We start from the raw sequence: 17234 nt of genomic DNA on the forward strand, positions 1-17234 counted from the left end.
CTGAATGCTTGCTCTCAGCGGGGGCACCATGGGAGGTGCAGTTTGTCCCACTCCTCTCCTGTCTCACACTGGCACTGGCACCTGGGAAGGGCAGCCGGCCGGCCTTGTGCCAGAGTTACTTTAAAAATAAACCAGGGAAGAAGGAGGCATAAAAATATCCTCCGGGGTTGTGTAAGGTGCTAATTACTACTCCAACCCCTGTCAGGGGCCCCCGTGGTATCTGGATGCGGGGTCCCCTCATCTCCTGCTGCTGCCTGCTGGGAAATGGTTACCAGGATCTGCCTCTGGGGGCAGACAGGCCTTCAGAATCCTGAGAATCCAGGCTGGAGGTGGCTGTGAGGACCCTGGGTGCCTGGATGGAGAGGCAGAACAGGAAAGGGGCATCCAGGTTGGGCAGAGCAGGGGTTTGGTCTGGCAGGCAGGGGATGGTTCAGGTGCTCTAGCTGCTTCCGCAGGTGCCCTCTCCACCCTACCTTGTCTCTAAGTCCTGCTCATGACTTCCCGCCAGAATAATCCTGGTCCACTGCCTTCTCCAAAGTGTGTGAGCTGGGGGCGACAGCCAGACAGATGACCTTGCCACTTCTGACACCCCATCCAGGACTCCTGCCCACCGGGTCTTGTCTATACCGTGCCTGGAGGAACAATGTGGAGGTGATTCTTGACCCATCAGGTGTGTGTGGTCCTCCTGGCCGCCCCCTCTTGACTGTCTCCTGGGCATCCCTAGACCCTCCAGGCAGGGCTACATTTCAATCCTCTTGGAAGCTCTTGCAGCCACCCCTTCCCCCCTCCCTCTGGGGAAGGGGGTGGGAGAAGATCCCACAGAGACAGCGAGGGAGAGAGGGAGAGGCATGGGCCAAGCCCAGGATGGAGCTGAGGACAGAGGAGCAGGGATCAAAGAGAAGAACTTTCCCAGAGGAAGGCGGCAGAGGCCACAAGCGGTGGGAGAGAACACATCAAAGAACTAGGATGAAGGGGGTTGGGTGGGCGGGGAAGGAGCTGTGGACCGGGAGGTGGGTGGGACTGATGGTTGCAGGGGTCAGGGGAGCTGCTAGAGCAAGAGTCACATGGACTGGGTGCCCTGGCCCATGACCTGTGTAGGTAGGAGGTATAATGATCACTACCTCCTGAACTTTGTAGGTTGGTGAAAGTGCTGTGAAAGATCTGGAAACAGAAGGAGCTGTGGTATTGCTTGTCCTCTGCTGGAATCTGATCACTCTCTTTCCCAGCAGGTCCAACAGTGCAAAAAACCCCTCCCCAGCCCTGCCCTCCTTCCTTTCCTCGTGGAATGAGCTGTTGACTGCGACAGTGTTCACGGTCTCTGTCTCCAGTGGTGACCATGTTGTCACATTCACTGGGGGTTTCTCTGTGGTCAGTGGACTTGACTTCCAAGTGGCTGTCATCACAAGCTGACTGCTCCCTTCGTTGCACCACTCCTCCTGACCCCTGGGCTGCTTTCTTCCCATCTCCTCCCTCGCTCGGGCTTCCGGTGTGGGGGGAAGGGCTGGGCGTTCTGGCCTTCTCATCAACACCGTCTTACTCAGCACCTGACTCAGTATCATTTCTATCTGATAACCTCGCAGCTTAAATCTCAGCTCCGGCTTCTCCCTTGTGCTTTAGACTTGCCTCTAGATCCAGCATCCTGGGCTGGTGATAAGCACTTCATGACACTGCATGTCTACAACAGGAGTCTCAAATCTTCACCACACCTGTTCTCCAGGTTTCATTTCTCATCCAGTAGGTCTTCATCATCCAGCCAAACCTCAGGACTAGGACCCTCTCTCTGTCTCCTTCCCATAGATCTCTCTCTTACTCCTCTCCCCAGCATGTGCATCTAGCCTCCTTCAGCAAGCCCATACACTCGATTTCAAAATCAGAGCCTCGATCCACCGGCACCCTCCACCTCCCGGCCATTCTCTCTGGGAGTTTCTAACGGCCTGGCTGCTCTCCCTCCCTGTTTTTGTTTGTGCCATAACCACCTGCCTTCCACAGAGCAGCCTGAGCAACTGGGGACAAATTGAAGCCCTATGAATATCACAGGCCTGCTTAGGACCCTCCAAAGACTCCATGATCTGACTGTGCACCCCCAGCCCCAGTTCCAAGTTGTGAGGGTGATTACAGGCCGAGCCTTGGGGACACTGGGGAAGGGATTGGGATGGGGAGGCATATCCTCATGGGGGGAGGAGGGCTCCAGGGAGCTGCTTTGCCTGTTCAGCTGTGCCTTCTCTGTACCAGGACGTAGGTCCTCAGCAGAAACGCTGCGGTGTTGGGCTTCTCCAGGGCTATGAGAAAACCATTGGTGTTGTTTATAGGCTGCCCAGTGTATGGGGTTGTGTTCCAGAAGCCTGAACAAATGAACACAAGGGACAGAATCAAGTGCAGATCCTGAACATGGCGGCTCAAGTCCAGCAGGCTGCAGCCCTGCTGTATTTCCTCTGTCCCTGCCTCCATTTCCCTGCCTGCAAGGCTCCCTCCCCACATAGCTACAGAGCAGGCTACCTGGTGGCCCTGTGACCCTGGCCACCCAGCTCTTCTCCTCCCCCTCTGATCGCTCTCTGCCACATTCCCCTGTTGTCCTGTCTTTTGGGCCTCTCTTCCCACTGAACTGGTGCTGCCTACTCAGAACCATGTAATTGCATTTACTGCCCATCTCCTTCTTCAGAGGTAGGCCCCAGCTGGGGGGTGGGTTGGAGGGAACGGTGACTGTTTTGCTTCCCCCTTAAGTCCCAGGGGGCCTGTGCCTGATCCAGAAGAGATGCTTTGGTGGGGGAAGCCAGTGGAGGAAAGAGTGTGAGAGCAGAGTTGGGGGCTCTAAGGCCTGGCCCCGTCCCCACCCCAGGGCTCCCTTCCTTTTGTAGAAGAGGACTGTGCTGAAGGACTCCAGGGCTAAAGCACCACATTTGCATCCTGAACGTGCCCTACACCAGGTTCTGCAATAGGCACCTACTCCGTACCCAGGGGCACTCTGAGATGCCATACCATGCTAACCCACAGCCCTTCAGAGAGGCCCAGCAGGCCACTGGTGTGGGCAGAGCTGGTTGAAGGCTGGTCCATGAACAGAGAGTCAGTCCCCTGGGCCCTGGCAAGCCCAGCGCCAGACAGCTGGACTGGCTGTCAAATCGCTCATCCTGGGCCAGCTCAGGCCCAGGAGGGTTTTGTCTGCTGCCTCGCTCCAGTCTCTACTTTCCCACCACCCCCATCGGAAGGCGCCTGCTGGGGTCAGCCTGCTCTGGGCCCCAGTGCTACAGCCAGGCCCTGCTGTGGGAGCTGCCACGGGGAGCAGGCTGCCCTTCCGGCAGGGTGGTTCCCGCATTCCAGCTGTCCCAAGGGCTGGGGCCCTGAACTTGTTCAGCTGATAAGCCGGACCTTGGCCCCAAGCAGAAATGCTGTCTTTCCAGAAAGGGGTGACTGGGAGGTCCTGGATGGAGCTCTGGCCACAGAGGAAGTCTGTCCATGGTCCGTTAAGTATGGGGTGAAGTGGGGACAGGGGCAGCATCCCGAGGCTGGGGAGCTGGTGTGCTGCTCAGGGTGGAGGGATACTGGCAGGGGCTAGGGAGATCTGAAGTGCAAGGGGCTTTAGGCCCTGGTAGCTCAGTCCCTCAAGGACAATGCAGAGACCAGGCAAGCCCTGCCCCAGGCCTCGCAGAGGAAATAGTACAGGGGTGCTTATACCCTACTTAGCTCAGCTGCACTCAGCCAAGTCACCCATTGGTCACAGAAACCCTGTTGGCACAGGCTAGGAGCATCTGGGAGATGAACGTTCAGGTCTGTGGGCCCAAAGAAGGTGGCAGCTCCGGGTTACCCCCACTGGCTTTGCCTGGAGGTGAACCAAGGACAAGAAGTGCTCCCATTCTGGATTCCTAGGGGCTTGCTCTGACCCTGGCAGACTAAAACCCATGACCAAGAGCCATGCTGAGGCATGGACTGCTCCGGCCCAGCCTGACCAGGAGGGGTCTCCTGCTCCTGTGGCCCCCTTTCCCTGTCTGGCCTGGTTGGAGGGCAGGCACAGAGCTAGAGCCACGAAAGCAGGAGATGGCTAACGGCCTGATTCCAGGGTCCTTCTGAGTTCCTTTCCCTGGGCGGGGAGGATATGGCTTCCCGAGGAGGGCTGTTCACTTGATCCCAGTATCTGCCACCTGGCTCACCCCGAGAGCACTGGGCATCAGCACAGCCTCCTTCCATGTTTCTGAGATGCCAAAAGAACCCAGAAAGAAAATGTTAGCAGCTGGCAGCTGGCCGGGGCTCCCTACAGCATCGTGCTGATCCTAATAAGCTCTTGTCTCCCCTGTGGATCCCACACCTGGCTGCAAATTTCCCCCAATCTGGGCAGTCCTCAAACTGCAAAGCCTCCTGGCCTTGCCCCAGTCCTCATGAATGAACCTTGGGGGCAGAGCCCTGATACCGCCTGCTCCGACTTCATAGAAGTGTTGCATGGCAGGGGTCGTCTCACATACCTCCCCACCACCCAGGAGCAGGTGAACTGCCCAACTCACCCCCACAAAGCCTTTCTTGGGAACTGTCACTCTGCTCCCATTGCTATTTCAGGTTGCCACCCCAGGCAGTAGGCTGGTGCTGACCATTACATAAAACTGAGCCCAATGCTGAGCCCATCCCCATATTCCTGCGGCTAACACTGGCTATTTTGCTATGTTGCTAATAGCCACACCGGGGGAGACTCAGCTCCAGCCATGTACCAGGACCAGGGCAGCTTTGTTCCAATGAGAAGGGCCAGGTTTAAGGCTGAAAGGGTTTATGACTGTGGAAACTGAGGCAGGCCCCGCGAGGACTGGCTGCTTCGCTGTGGGTCTCATCTGTCAGGAACAGACAGGACGGAGCTGCTTGTTTCCCGGATGCCACCTGTATTTTGTTGGTGCCAGGTCCAAGGGAGCTCCCTTGCCCAACCCTGCTCTCTCCAGGTTAGCTCTGTCCCTTGCAAAAAGTTTGGGTCCCTCGAGAAGCCCCTGGAGGTGGCTGGAAGACTGGAGTGTAGCCAGCCCTCTGGGCACTTCTGAGCTGGTTCTTGCCTGTGCATTCCTGCCCGACTTTGGAGCCTGGAGCAGAAGTCAGGGAAATGGCATTTGGTCTGGGAAGGTATGGGTTGGCCAGCAGGAGCATGGTGTGGTGTGACAGCAGTTTCTCTTCCAGTTCAGCACCACCTCAAGGGCTCCCGCACATGCCTGAGAGGTGAACTTTGGCCTCGAAAAGGAAGTGGGAAAGCTCCCTGGGGGATTAGCTGACCAGAGTGAGGGTCAGGTGACCACAGCTCCTGGCTTCAGCGTGGGTCACAGGAGTACCTGCGGTTCAACTGGGGTCACGGGGTACCCATGGGCTCAACTGAGGTCATGAGATCCCCTACAGTGTCAACCAGGGCCACAAGGCACCTACTTCCTTGGCTGGGGTTGGAGGCACCCAGAGGTCAGGCTGTAGACAGCTTGGGCCTGTCCCTATCCTCCTTCCTGTGCCCATCAACTCAAGTCTACCTGTGAAAGTCCAGACCCCTCCAGGATCTGCTCCTGGCCACCTCTTCCCAAGCACCCTTAGGTTGTCATACTGCCCCTTGCCCTAGAAGCTCTCTCTGCCAACTGCTGCCTACTGAAGTCCTCACTCCCCACTACAGCCTGCCTCAAGTTCTACATGGCCCCAGGAAGCCTCTTAGGCCCCCCATTTGGATCCAGTGTCTGTGAATTTGGCATGGATACCATGCAACCTGTTTCTTTCAGGGTCCCCCAAGCCCCATGGCTGTTTGGGAAACATCCAGGTTCTCACTTGTCTTGGTGCCCTGTATAGTACCTGGCATGGAACTCTCCTGAGAGACACTAATTTTTGGTGAATTGAACAGAACTGAAGGCTAAAGCCAATTTTCAATTTGAAAGGGGTGTGTATGTGCGAGGGGTGGGTGTTGGGGGTCCCAGAACACTTCTAATTTCATGCTGAGTATGTCCACTTCCCAGCCTGTCTCCATAAAGATCAAGACATCTAAGCATCTCCAGGCTAGAAAGAATCTAGAAAACCATTGACTGCCTCCCAGTTGGCTACCTAGGCAGCAAATGGGGATCTTTTCAATGTGTCCACTTGGTAGGCCAAGCCCAAGTGGATGAAATACTAATCTAGTGGTCGTGTTGTAGATGTTGGTAATATCCATAATCAGTTGGTGCTAAGTAAGGGAGAACAGGGTGAGCCCTAGAACGTTCTCCAATGGTAATCTACTGAACTTGTCCTGGGTGAGTTTGATTCAATCAGCTGAGAGGCCTCCAGTGGCTCTGGCTCACACTGTGGGGAGCCCGAGGCTGCCCCTCTTGAAATTTTTGGATTTGCTTGGCCAAACCCATCCTCTCCCTCCAACCCTAGTTGCATTATGTTTTGTAGTAAAGTCTCTGACTAACTCTACTTCTCTAGTTGAACCGGATTGATCCAGGTGGCATCTGCAGCATGTCCGGTTGGTGCTGCTTGCATTCCTCCAGAGGTGGGGAGCTCACCACCACCTGAGGCAGCACAGGATATCTTTGGTTAATTCTGACTTGCACTGTGGACCAAATTAACCTGGCTGTGGACTCTATGGGTTCAACCCTATGGGCTGTCTCAGGACAAGACCGTCATTACAGCTCACAGTAGCCCAACAAGTCTGTGGTCATAGGGTTTCTGTTCCCCATGACTGTCAAGTGTCCCACCTTTGACCCACTGTTCTTCTAACCGATGCTTTGTGCTATCACTTCCATTCCACCTCGTCACCTGTAACAGGTAGTCCTTGGACCATGAGCCTGGGACCCCTTCCGGGCCTCTAATGTCTTCATCCTGGCCCATTCCTGGGAAGCCTTGTTTGGAAAGAAGCAATAAACTTGGGCTGCTGATTCCAATGTGGGCTGGAGGCTGTATCAACCTTGGGCCTCTGGGCAGAACTGGGGCGTGCATGTGGGTGGATCCCCCAAATTCACACACTGGATTCTAATTAGGTCATGATGGTGGAGCGCTTGCAAATGGGATTGGTGCCCAGAAAGGAGGAGAAAGGAGCTCGCTCCCTCCCAGTTCCCCATGTCCCCCACTCTGCTCTCATGTGAGGACACAGCAAGAAGATGGCCCCTTATAAACCAAGAAGACAGACCCTGCCAGACACTGGAAGTGCTGGCACCTGATCTTGGTCTTCTTGGGCTTCGTGGGCTGTGTAAGCTGCCTAGGTTGCTGTTATTCTATGGTTATGGGTGCCCAGGTGGCCAAGTCAGGCAGGGGCTCAGGTCCCCACTCTGACCTTTACTCTCCGGCCATCAGGCCCCGGTGGACAGGTGTTCTGTTCGCCAGCTTCCCTGTCTCTCCTTCCCCTGCCATCCCCACCCCACAGGCTGGCTACACTACACAGCCCCATTTGGCTCCACAGCTGATCCCTGGGGCAAGATGCAGCCTGGCCCCAGCCCCAGGGAAGGAAGGGTCTGCAGCTCCTAGGCCCCCAGCTCCAACATCTCCACTATCAGATTCTTATGGCTTTTTCCAGTTCTAAGAGATCTTGTTCTTAATCCCATCATTCACACCTTGTGGTTATCCCCACAAGCCAAGTCTCCAGGTTCTTTCAAATTCTTGTCATCTGATTTGTGAACTGTGGATCAACAGCCTTAGAGTCCCATGTCCTGTTGTGAGGTGGGCAAGAGGAGATGGCTTAGAAATGCAGATTTCCTGGCCTGATCCTGGATTCCCCAGTTTCCCCAGTTTCTCTCCCAGAGTGCTTGTTTCCTCTGTGCAGCTGGCCAGATGACTGCCGTCTGCCTCTGCCACGGTCATGGCCGAAGCAGTAGGCAAGCTCTTAGGTGACAGAGAGCCTAGCTCCAGCACCAGGCCAGGCTCATGTTCCCGAAGGGGAGGAGCCTTTAGGAAGAGTGGGGCTAGGATCCAAGTTGCAGCCTGGAGGGGGTCCCAGGGTTCCAGCCTGGCAGAGGCCACCGTTCACTGAGGGACCCTCCTCAGCCACAGTGGAGGCCAGTTCTGCTACATGGTAAGGTGAAGGTGTGAGTTAGGGCATTGGCTTGGGGCTAGACAATTCCAGGTGAAGGGTGGGTTCTTCAAGGCTGTCTGAGCACAGCAAAGGCGTGGGCCAAGGCAGCTGGCCACCCTGTACTGCCACAAGAGACATCTGTCATGTGGATCTTGGAGGGCCAGAGGCCAGTGGAGGGATCGGGGAACAGGGCTCTGAGCCCGACTCAGATGATAACCTAAGTGTGACCTCGAGCAAGTCTCTGGTTTAATTTGGAATTCTGGTGACTGTGCTGTAAACACCAGGGTTGGAGCAAAAGCTCACAATGCCTCCTGGACCCCCTGCCCCATCAACTGCTCTGGGGCTGAAACCCTAAAGCCAGGTATTGGCGGAGGGCACTTTGGAGACCCAGGTGCCTGTCTGGCATTATTTGTGGCATTGACACAGAGAGAAATGCAGGAAGTTCCATGGCAACATGCACCCTCTAGGCCTTCATGGAAGTCCTGGCCTGCTACTGACAAGTTAGTAGAGTCCTGGGTAAATTCCCTGCCCTTTCTGAACTTCCCTTTCCTTGCCATCCAGGTGATCCCTCCCACCCCACTCTCCTCCAACCTGTACTGGACCGGAAGTTGACCGGCAGGGGTGTCCCAGCTGAGTTTCACCTGTAGCGACAATGGTTTGTTCCGGGGCTGCTGCCTGGCTGCAGGGAAATCACTTCTACATTAGAAAAAAATTACTAAATCAACTCACAGACTCACCGTTTGTGCTGCCAGCTGAAAGCTGTTTTTAGTGGTGATTTGCACTACATTCATCTGTGATTGTTTATGTTTTCTTTGGAAATACTTATTGTGTTTGTCCTGTCCCCCTGCGGCCAGGCGCGTGTCTTCTATTTTTGTTCTAGTGTCGCTCCCACTCCCTCCGGGCCTCTAGCCCTAGCCCCCTCCTATGATGTCTGGGAACTGGACTTGCAGGCAGGAGGGCAGGCTTCTGGACAACGACCCCTGGTCGCACACACCCACTTTGTGGAGGAGGAAGTTGAGAGTGCTGCTGGGGGACCAGTTATCATGCTGAGCACATGAGCACTTTCACTCTTGGTTCCAGTCCTATGCCTGTGTGCCTCACTGTTCTTGGCTAGTTTTCCTAGGGTCTGCCTGCCTGGAGGTAGAGGCTCTGTTCCCTAGCTTAGAGGTCAGGCCGACTCCAGCGACAGGATACCTAAAGCAGGGAGTGGGGCAGGGAGATGAGAGGGCAGGAATGAGGCAGCCTCAAGGTCTATCCAGGCCACCATCTCTAACTGCTGGGAAAGACCTGGGTTGGTTGTGGTTGCAGCAGTCCTTGGGGATACTGCAGGTCCCTCCTATCACATGAGCCCTCATGGAGACAGGAACTAGGATTGCAGGCCTTTCTTGCCATGGTCCCATTGAATCCTGGTGGGGGCAGATACTATGATTTGCATTCTGTAGGTGATGATAAAACAAAGTCTCAGGTTTTACAATACCTTGTCCCAGGTTATACAGCAGGCGTTAATGGGGTACGAGCATGAATAACAGATGTAGGTGAACCCCAGAGCTCTGGGTTCCGGGCCAGGGCCTCACCTGCAGCAAAAGCCTGTGGGGTCAGAGCTGAGCGGCTGGTCATTCAAGGCGGGATGGGAGAGGGGAGGAAATGCTGGCTTAGAGTGGGCACTGGGACTTTTTCAAGGCAACCCTCCTTACCAGAGGGCTGAAGAAGACAGCTCAGTATTGTGAGAAGCTACCAGAGGAATTCCTGGTTAAAAAAAAAAATGGGGGCCTGGTGGCGTGGCCTAGTGGCTAGGGTCCTCGCCTTGGATGCGCCAGGATCCCATATGGTAGCCGGTTCTGATCCCGGCAGCTCCACTTCCTCTCTATCTCTCCTCCTCCTCTCTGTATATCTGACTTTGTAATAAAAATAAAATAAATCTTTTAAAAAAAATGGGTGGGGGTATGAAGGAGTAAGCTGGGGTGCTAGAGAGAATGCCTGCATGGGAACCTGGAGGCCTGGGCTCTTACAGTGGCTGATGCTGTTCTTACTGGGTGACCCTGAGCAAGCTGCTCACTGCTCTGGGCTTTTGATGATGGTTACTAGCTCCTCTGGGGGTGTTGGCGGTGCACATTCCCTGTCTTCTCAGAAAGATGTCCAATGGATAGCTTTCCTCAAGTGCCACCAAACCTGGATTCTCTGCAACAGGGTTTCCAGGCCATGTGGGGAGCTGTGCAGGCTGTGCTCAGCTGGGCACAGGGCAGCTGCTGCGGGAAGAACAGGCCTCCTGCCCTGGCTCTGTCAGTGAGATGATGGCCTGGTCGCTCGTTGCCTTAGAGCCACAGGATTCCCGGGAGCTGTGGTGGGAAAACCAGCACCTGTGAGTCCGTGCCAGTTCTGGTGCCCGGCACAGCTCCAACACGTGGTGTGGATTGGGCAGGGAGCCAAGGTGCAGGGAAGTGGCAGGTGGCTGGGATTGGCGGGAGCCACAGGCCCTCTCCTCTGGGGGAGCAGGCAGCTTTGCCAGGGGCAAAGCTTTGGACTCTTTGATCCCTGAGGTACCACTCCAGCTCTGGGTGGCAAGTGTGAAGTGGAGTGAGAACTGGTAAGAAATGCAGAGTATGGGAGTCTGGGTGGCTATCACCCTTGCCAACCCTAGTGCCATAGGTGAGGCACTGAGACTGAGCCCAAGGGTCTCTTCTGGGTAGTGAGAATAGTGAGGGTTGTGGTAAAGGACTGGCAGTCAACGAGGGCACACAAAAGAGGAGCTAGGAGATGGCTTGGCAAAGAATGGATAGTAGGGGTCAGAAGGGTTGTAGCCCCATGGGTTTAACCCCACCTGTGATGCTAGCATCCTATCTGAGCACCAATTTGAGTCGCAGATGTTCTACTTCCAATCTAGTTCCATACTAATGGGAAAGCAGAGGATGGCATAAGTGCTTGCATTCCTGCCACCCATGTGGGAGAACTGTATGGAGTTCCTAGCTCCTGGCCTCAGTCTGGCCCAGACCTTGCTGCTGTGGCCTTTTAGGGAGCAAGCCAGCAGACAGAAGCTCTCTCTCTTTGTCTCTCCCTCTCTCTGTAGCTCTGCCTTTCAAATAATATCTCAAAAAGACAGACAATAGGCAGTAACTGCTGTTATCACTGTGGCTGCTAATGAAAATAATAAATAAGGAGGCACCTGGAGCGAAGAAGTGGAGAGTGAGGTATGGCTGTCGCATCCAACCACATTGCTCCAACGTGTGGCTCCGTTCTCCACTCTGTAAGAGGCAGAGGTTGTGCCAGCTGATCTCCGAGCCCCTCCTGCTCCGACAGCCCCTGAGCTATGAATAGATGGGGCTGGGGCCCTGGAGGAGTTAAGTGACTCAACAGCTTACAAGGGTTAGGTTTTCCAAGAAATGAGTTTGTGTTTGGTGAACTTGGAGTACAACGAAGGAAGATTTTCCTGGCTGGGAAGTCAGGGACAAGTGGACTGAAGGAAGCCCTGCCACAGTGGAGATGGTTACTAACAGGTGAATTACTAAGGCCAACTGTCCTTAGTCAGGGTTGCCCTTGTGTGTCCTGCACACCGGCATTCCCTAGCACATCTTGGCTCTGCCAGACCAAGCCCAGCTGTGTCTGGGCTTCACAGCACATGGAAGCCAGGGAAGCAGCCCAGAGCCAAGCAGGGAGAGAGAGAGAGAGCTCTTGGCTTGGAGTTGGAGAACCCCATTGCCAGCCCTGACCCCATTGTATCCCAGCTGGGAGATACTGTGATGGGGAGGCTCTTGCCCCACTCCAGGCCTCCCCACCTTTGTCTGGATGCTAGCCTGGTGACTCCCCTCTGTTGTGAGGTCTAAGGCTTGGGACCGGGGATGAGAGCACTGTAGGCACAAAGGGGCTAAACCAATGGGACACTCAGGCGGGGTTCCATCCTGACAGGACTCCCGGGTCTCAAAAGGAGGGGCCCTTTCAGGTCCCAAAGGGGTCAGATGGACAGGGGCTGTTTGCTTCAGGGTCAGATCAGTAACATCAATCAGACTTAAGGTCCCTTCCAAGTATCTGTTCATAGCCCTGGCTGATTTATTTTTTCCTCAGAGCAGAGTCCTTCTGCACAGCTTCGGGCTAAGTGGCACCATTGAAGGGGTAGGTGACCCAAAGCCAGGGATGGTTCAGAGTGGGCAATGTCCAACTGGGAGCCACTACCCCACCCCCTGCATCCTCCAGATATAGGGGAGCCTGATGTTGGCTCTTGCCATGTACTTAAAACGAGTCATTGAAAAGGCACCCCACCTGCATCCATACACTTCTTTTAGCATCTCCTTTGTTGGGGACACCAAGCACTTGGGGAAATAGCAGAGATGGAGGAGTCAGGCAGTGCCCTCTCTATTCTGCCCACCTTCAGCCCATCTCTAAGTGCTCATGACAGGCCACTGGGTGCTGTGCCCAGGAAGGGAGTCCCAGGGCCTGGGCCACGTGGAGGTTAGTTATTGTGTGATTAAAGAGACACAGCACATCCCTGAAAATGTAAATAACTGTTCCAAAGCGCCTGCACTGTCTCAGGCAGGTTGTCCTGACACTAAGTCCTCTCCAACTGCCCTAGGAGGTTTCAAAGGAAGAGAGGATTTGTGTGGGACTTAGACGGTTGGTTTGGACAAGATAAACAGTGGACCGAGGATAAGGTGCACCCGACAAGCATATGTAAGGTGTGCTTGGGGGGACAGCCTGGCCACGGGAGAGGCAGAAGGGAAAAGTGAAGTCAGACACAAAGGTTGGAGCCAGGGATGCAGGTCCTTAAAATCGGGGACAAGAAGTGTGGACCATAGGAGGGGGATGGGGAGCCACTGGGTGCTTCTGAGAACAGAACTGGTCTGGTGAGAGCTGTGTTTGGGGAGATTCTTTCTAGCAGTGTCCTTCAGGGGTAAGCTGGCCTGGTTGAGGGAATGAGGCTAGAGGCAAGGAGGCTGCTATGGAGCTGGGGGCAATGGTATGAAGACGAGAAGGGCAAGGAGCAAGGGCTTGACAAGTGGGAAGAGGGAGACAGAAGGTGGGAGGATGTCCACTCTGATTCTCCATGCATTCGGCCAGCTCTGGGAACCCTGGCAGGTGGCAGTAGGGTGCCAGAGGGAAGGGGACCCAGGACCAAACGTGTCCCTGGTCCTTTTCAGGGAAGCAACCATCTCTCTGGGAAGACCTGGGTGAGATCATAGTATCCTAAATTCACAGTATCGGCAGGACCCAGAGGTGCCCTATCCACACCTAGGGCCCCTTCTCTTGCTCTTTTTCCAAGCGATGCTCCTGAAACTACAAGGCACAGCTCCCTGTGCCGCCCCCTCCTACCCCCTAGACAGCAGCAGAGCTTTGGAACAAAGTCCTGCAGTGGTCAGACTGCAGGCACAGTGGCCAGCCCTGCCTTCTACCCGCTCCACGCCTGTTGACTCCCAGGAAAACACTGCCATCTTGTCATGGGCCATGCCAAATGGCAAGGAGCCCCTAGAGGCTCAGCCAAGACAGGGAGGGGAGAAGGAGCGGGAAAGAGGGCGGACATAGCTCCTGGAGGCATCTCAAAGGGCCCTGGGGGAAGGTGGGTTTCCCATCTCAGAATCCAAGCACGTCAGGGCTAGGAGGTGTCCTTGAGATCCAGTTGGCCAACCTCCCCCTGTCTGGAGGTGAGCCTGAGACCGGCACAGGGAAAGGGACCCGTCCAAGGTCACACAGTGGCATAGTGATGGGGCTAGGTGTGGGGGGTCCTGGGGGTCTCAGGAGCAGGTGCAGTGTTTGCTCTTGTCTGGACACACTGGACAGCATCTTCAAGAGTCTGGCTAGGGACCCCTTTGCTGGACACTCGTCTGTGTGCTGTACCCGAGTATGTGTGCTTGTGCTTATGTTGTCACAGAGTCTGGGTGAGCATGTGGCCTGGTTTGGGGCCATTGCTGTGAGGTGACTGTTTTGCAGATACCGGGAGAGGAGAAGGCTGGTTGAGGCTGGATTTGGCTTCCGGCATTGGCTCAGCTTCTCTAAGAAAATTACAGGCACTGGTTGTTGGTGACTAAAGTCCTCCTGGACCTGGGCACAGGCGCGCACACACAACCCGGGCAACACACACACACACACACACACACACACACACACACACACCCCGCACCACACGGAGGACACACGCGCGCACACACCCTGAGAAGCACTCACAACCCCTGGGGACAGGGGGTATTTCTGGTGCCCAGAATGCCGCTGAGCGAGCGTCCGGGTAGGGCGTCAGCCCGCCTCCCTGGAGCCCCGCAGGTGTGGACGCGCCGGGGTGCGGAGCCCACGCCGAGGAGCTACGCAGAGCAGCGGCGCGCTCCCTGCCGCTCACGCCCAGAGCCCGGCTCCGGGGCCGGCGCGGCCACACCCCTCCTTCCCTAGTCTCTGCCAGCCCGGCCTGCCCCCTCTCACACACTTCACAGTCCCCTGGGGAACCTGGCGCGGCCTGGCAGGGCCAAGTTAGGGCTGGCCCGGCTGGAGGGGCCGGTCCTGAGCCAAGAATCGCCGCCTCCCCCTAGTCCCGAGCCCAGCGGAGAGGACCCGCTGGGCTGAGCCCTGGCTCCTGGGGGCGCGGGGCGGGGGTGGGTGGCCAGCTTCTCTCCGGGGACCCAGTCTTCGCCGCCGGCGCCCAACCCGTGTCCGCACCCCCCTACCCCTCGTTGTCTCCCCTTTGCCCCCGCCAAGCGAATAGTTACCGATGGTGGTGATGACGGTGATGGCGAAGTAGAAGGAGCCGGCGAAACGCCACTGTACGCCGGCCTTGTGCGGCTTGAGGCGCAGCACGACGCGTTCGAGCTCCTCATAGCCGCCCAGGCTGAGGTTGTAGCGTGCCCGCAGCTCCTGCTGCCGCCGCTCCAGCCGCTGCCGCTCCACCATCTCGGGCTCGGACTCGAGCGCGTCGAAGACCGCGGCGCCCACCAGCAGGTAGGTAAAGGTGCACACGATGAGAGCCAGCGTGCGCACGTTCTGCCGCTTCATCGTGGCGCCCGGGCCGCCGCCGGCCCCCCGGCGCCCCCGGCCCGCGCCCCGGCCGCCGCTGCTGCTGCCCCACAGGCGGCCTGGGGCATGGCTGCGCTCGGCTCTCGGCGCCCACTGCGCGCCCGCGGCCACCGCCGCCGCCGCGGAGCTGTCCCTTCAGCACCACCCACCGCCCTCCTCCGCCAGCCCCGCGCCCGCCCCCGCCCCGGGCCCGCAGGCCGCCTCCTCCCGCCAGCCCTCCCGCCCAGCCAAATAAGGACTGGGGAGACGGCCGAGGGAGGGAGGGCGGGGCGGCGAGCGGGAGAGCCTGGGCCGGACAGGGGAGGTGGCAAAAGGGAGAAAAGAGAGAGAGAAAGCGGGAGGGAGAGAGGGCGAATTGGAGGGAGACATGGGGGAGGGGAGGGGAGAGAGAGAGAGCGCGCCAGCCGGAGGCAGAGATAACTAGTGGCAGATCGAGGCCCCGGGAAGAGACCCCATTGCAGAGAGACCCCGAGGTGGATGGACAGACACAGAAGTACCAGAAGCAGGCAGCAACACACAGAAGGGAAGTTGAAGCACAAAGAACAGCTTGAGTGGGAAAGAGGAGGGGAGACAGAGAGAGAAGGAGACGCTGTGTCGGAGAGCAAGAGGTAAACTGATAACACAGAATAAGATGGTGAATCAAGGAAGGAGAAGGAGCAGCAGAGTGGGCCTTCCTCCCCACCCCCAACATCTGTCCGACTGGCAGGGGCCTTGGCCTGGCTGTACGCATGGAGGAACTGAGGCACAGGGAGGCGCAGTGACAGCCAAGGGCAGGCAGTGAAGCAGGGACAGCCCTGGGACTCCGCCAAGCTTTCCTTCCTCCTGGCCCTTGCTCCCTGCCCTGTGCCAGGCCCTGGCTGTCCTAAGGAGAGGCAGGCCCGGCTGCAGAACTGTGCGCACATGAGCGACGCCCAGGGGACAGTCTGGCTCTGGGGAGCAGTCAGCACAGCTCCTGGAAAAGGATGAGAAGGCACAGCTTGGGCTCCTGGGGCCCCCTGCTCTGCCCCTCAAGGGCCCTGCAGAATGGCCTGCGTCAGTGTACCCAGGCCGAGCTTGGGCTGGGTTGCCAGGGCCAGCCTTGGACACCAGCTTGGGGTGTCCCCACAGGGCTGGGATCTGGCTGGAATAGAGAAGGTGGGATTCGGCTAGAGACACACACTGGCCCACTCCTTGTCTTTTTGCTTCTCCACTCACCAGCGAGGTGACTGTGCTGGTGATAAAGGAAGGGTCCTGGGACTTGAGGCGAGGTGTCGCTGCCTTTCCTGGCACCTGCCATCTTTATGCCTTGGAGGATGCCTTGGCAGATGTTCCCATAGGACTTGCTCAGCTCCAGGCTTGGATGTGCTGGTTGAGCAGAATGTTTGGAATTTGAGTTCTGGTGCCAAGGAGGGCCAGAGTCCTGCACGGGACCCTGGCATGCAGCCACACAGAAAGACACAGAAGAGGCCCCAGGGTCCCTGGCCCACGTGGCAGCCATCCCGGGCTGACTTGCTGCTGTTAGTTGCTGCACTCTGTCCACAGCACCATTCATTCCCCCAACTATTTGTTCACTGCAAATGTTTATCAAACATCTGTTGTGTGTCAGGCCACACACAGTTAAGTTCATTATTCCTGGTCCTTACCACAATCCTGAAACATGCGTATGGTTATGCCTGTTTGGTAGGTGGAGAAACTGAGGCAGAATACTACCCAAGGCACTCAGCTGGGACGAGGCTGCTCTCGGTCTGCCTCAAGCCCAGGCTCATCTCCATGGCTTCTTGAAATTTCATTCAACTCTGCAGCCTCTCCTCAGCTGCCTGCTTTAAGGGGGTCAGAGAAGACTGCCTGGGTACAGCTTGGGTGATATGAGGCTCTTCAAAAGCTCCTGTTTCCTGAGGGCTCATCTCTGGTCAGAGCCTGATGGAAGAGCCCTGAATTCATAGCAGCTGTTCTCCCAGAAAGGAAGATCTTTGCTCTTTTGCAGACACACTTCCTGGTCTTGCCCTCTGACCATGAACTTGGCCAAGGGAAAGCTTTTCCCCTTGATCTTCTCTGGAAGAAACTTGCTGGCTTTTGCATCTTAGTTTCTGTGCACTTCTGATGTTGTGGTTCTGAGCCATAAAGTCCCCAGAAACCAGTTCCCCCCAAAGCCTGTGTAGATGAGCAAGTGGCTTGCCAGATTTGGTTTGCGGGGTGAAAAAGTATGAGGCCAGGGTCCACTTGCTTTTGGCCAAGCCAGACTTCAGTGCATACAAAAGGGGATATCACAAGAGGTGGAGTTTTGAAAAAGGGAAAAGGA

The 17234-nt window shown here is 56.5% G+C and overlaps 1 protein-coding gene across 2 annotated transcripts in view; it reads right to left on the bottom strand.

Moving 5' to 3' along the window:
- KCNK3 (potassium two pore domain channel subfamily K member 3) overlaps nucleotides 1-15093 on the bottom strand; it is a 35691-nt gene extending 20598 nt beyond the window's left edge. For both annotated transcript variants that reach the window (XM_058668161.1, XM_004582659.2), the window contains exon 1: nucleotides 14653-15093. In XM_058668161.1, coding sequence (XP_058524144.1) covers nucleotides 14653-14935 — 283 coding nt within the window. In that variant the 5' untranslated portion in view covers nucleotides 14936-15093. The remainder of the gene's footprint in view (nucleotides 1-14652) is intronic.
- Nucleotides 15094-17234: the final 2141 nt, after the last annotated feature.

This window comes from Ochotona princeps, chromosome 8 (assembly GCF_030435755.1).
Source record: "Ochotona princeps isolate mOchPri1 chromosome 8, mOchPri1.hap1, whole genome shotgun sequence".
Classification (NCBI taxonomy): Eukaryota; Metazoa; Chordata; class Mammalia; order Lagomorpha; family Ochotonidae; genus Ochotona; species Ochotona princeps.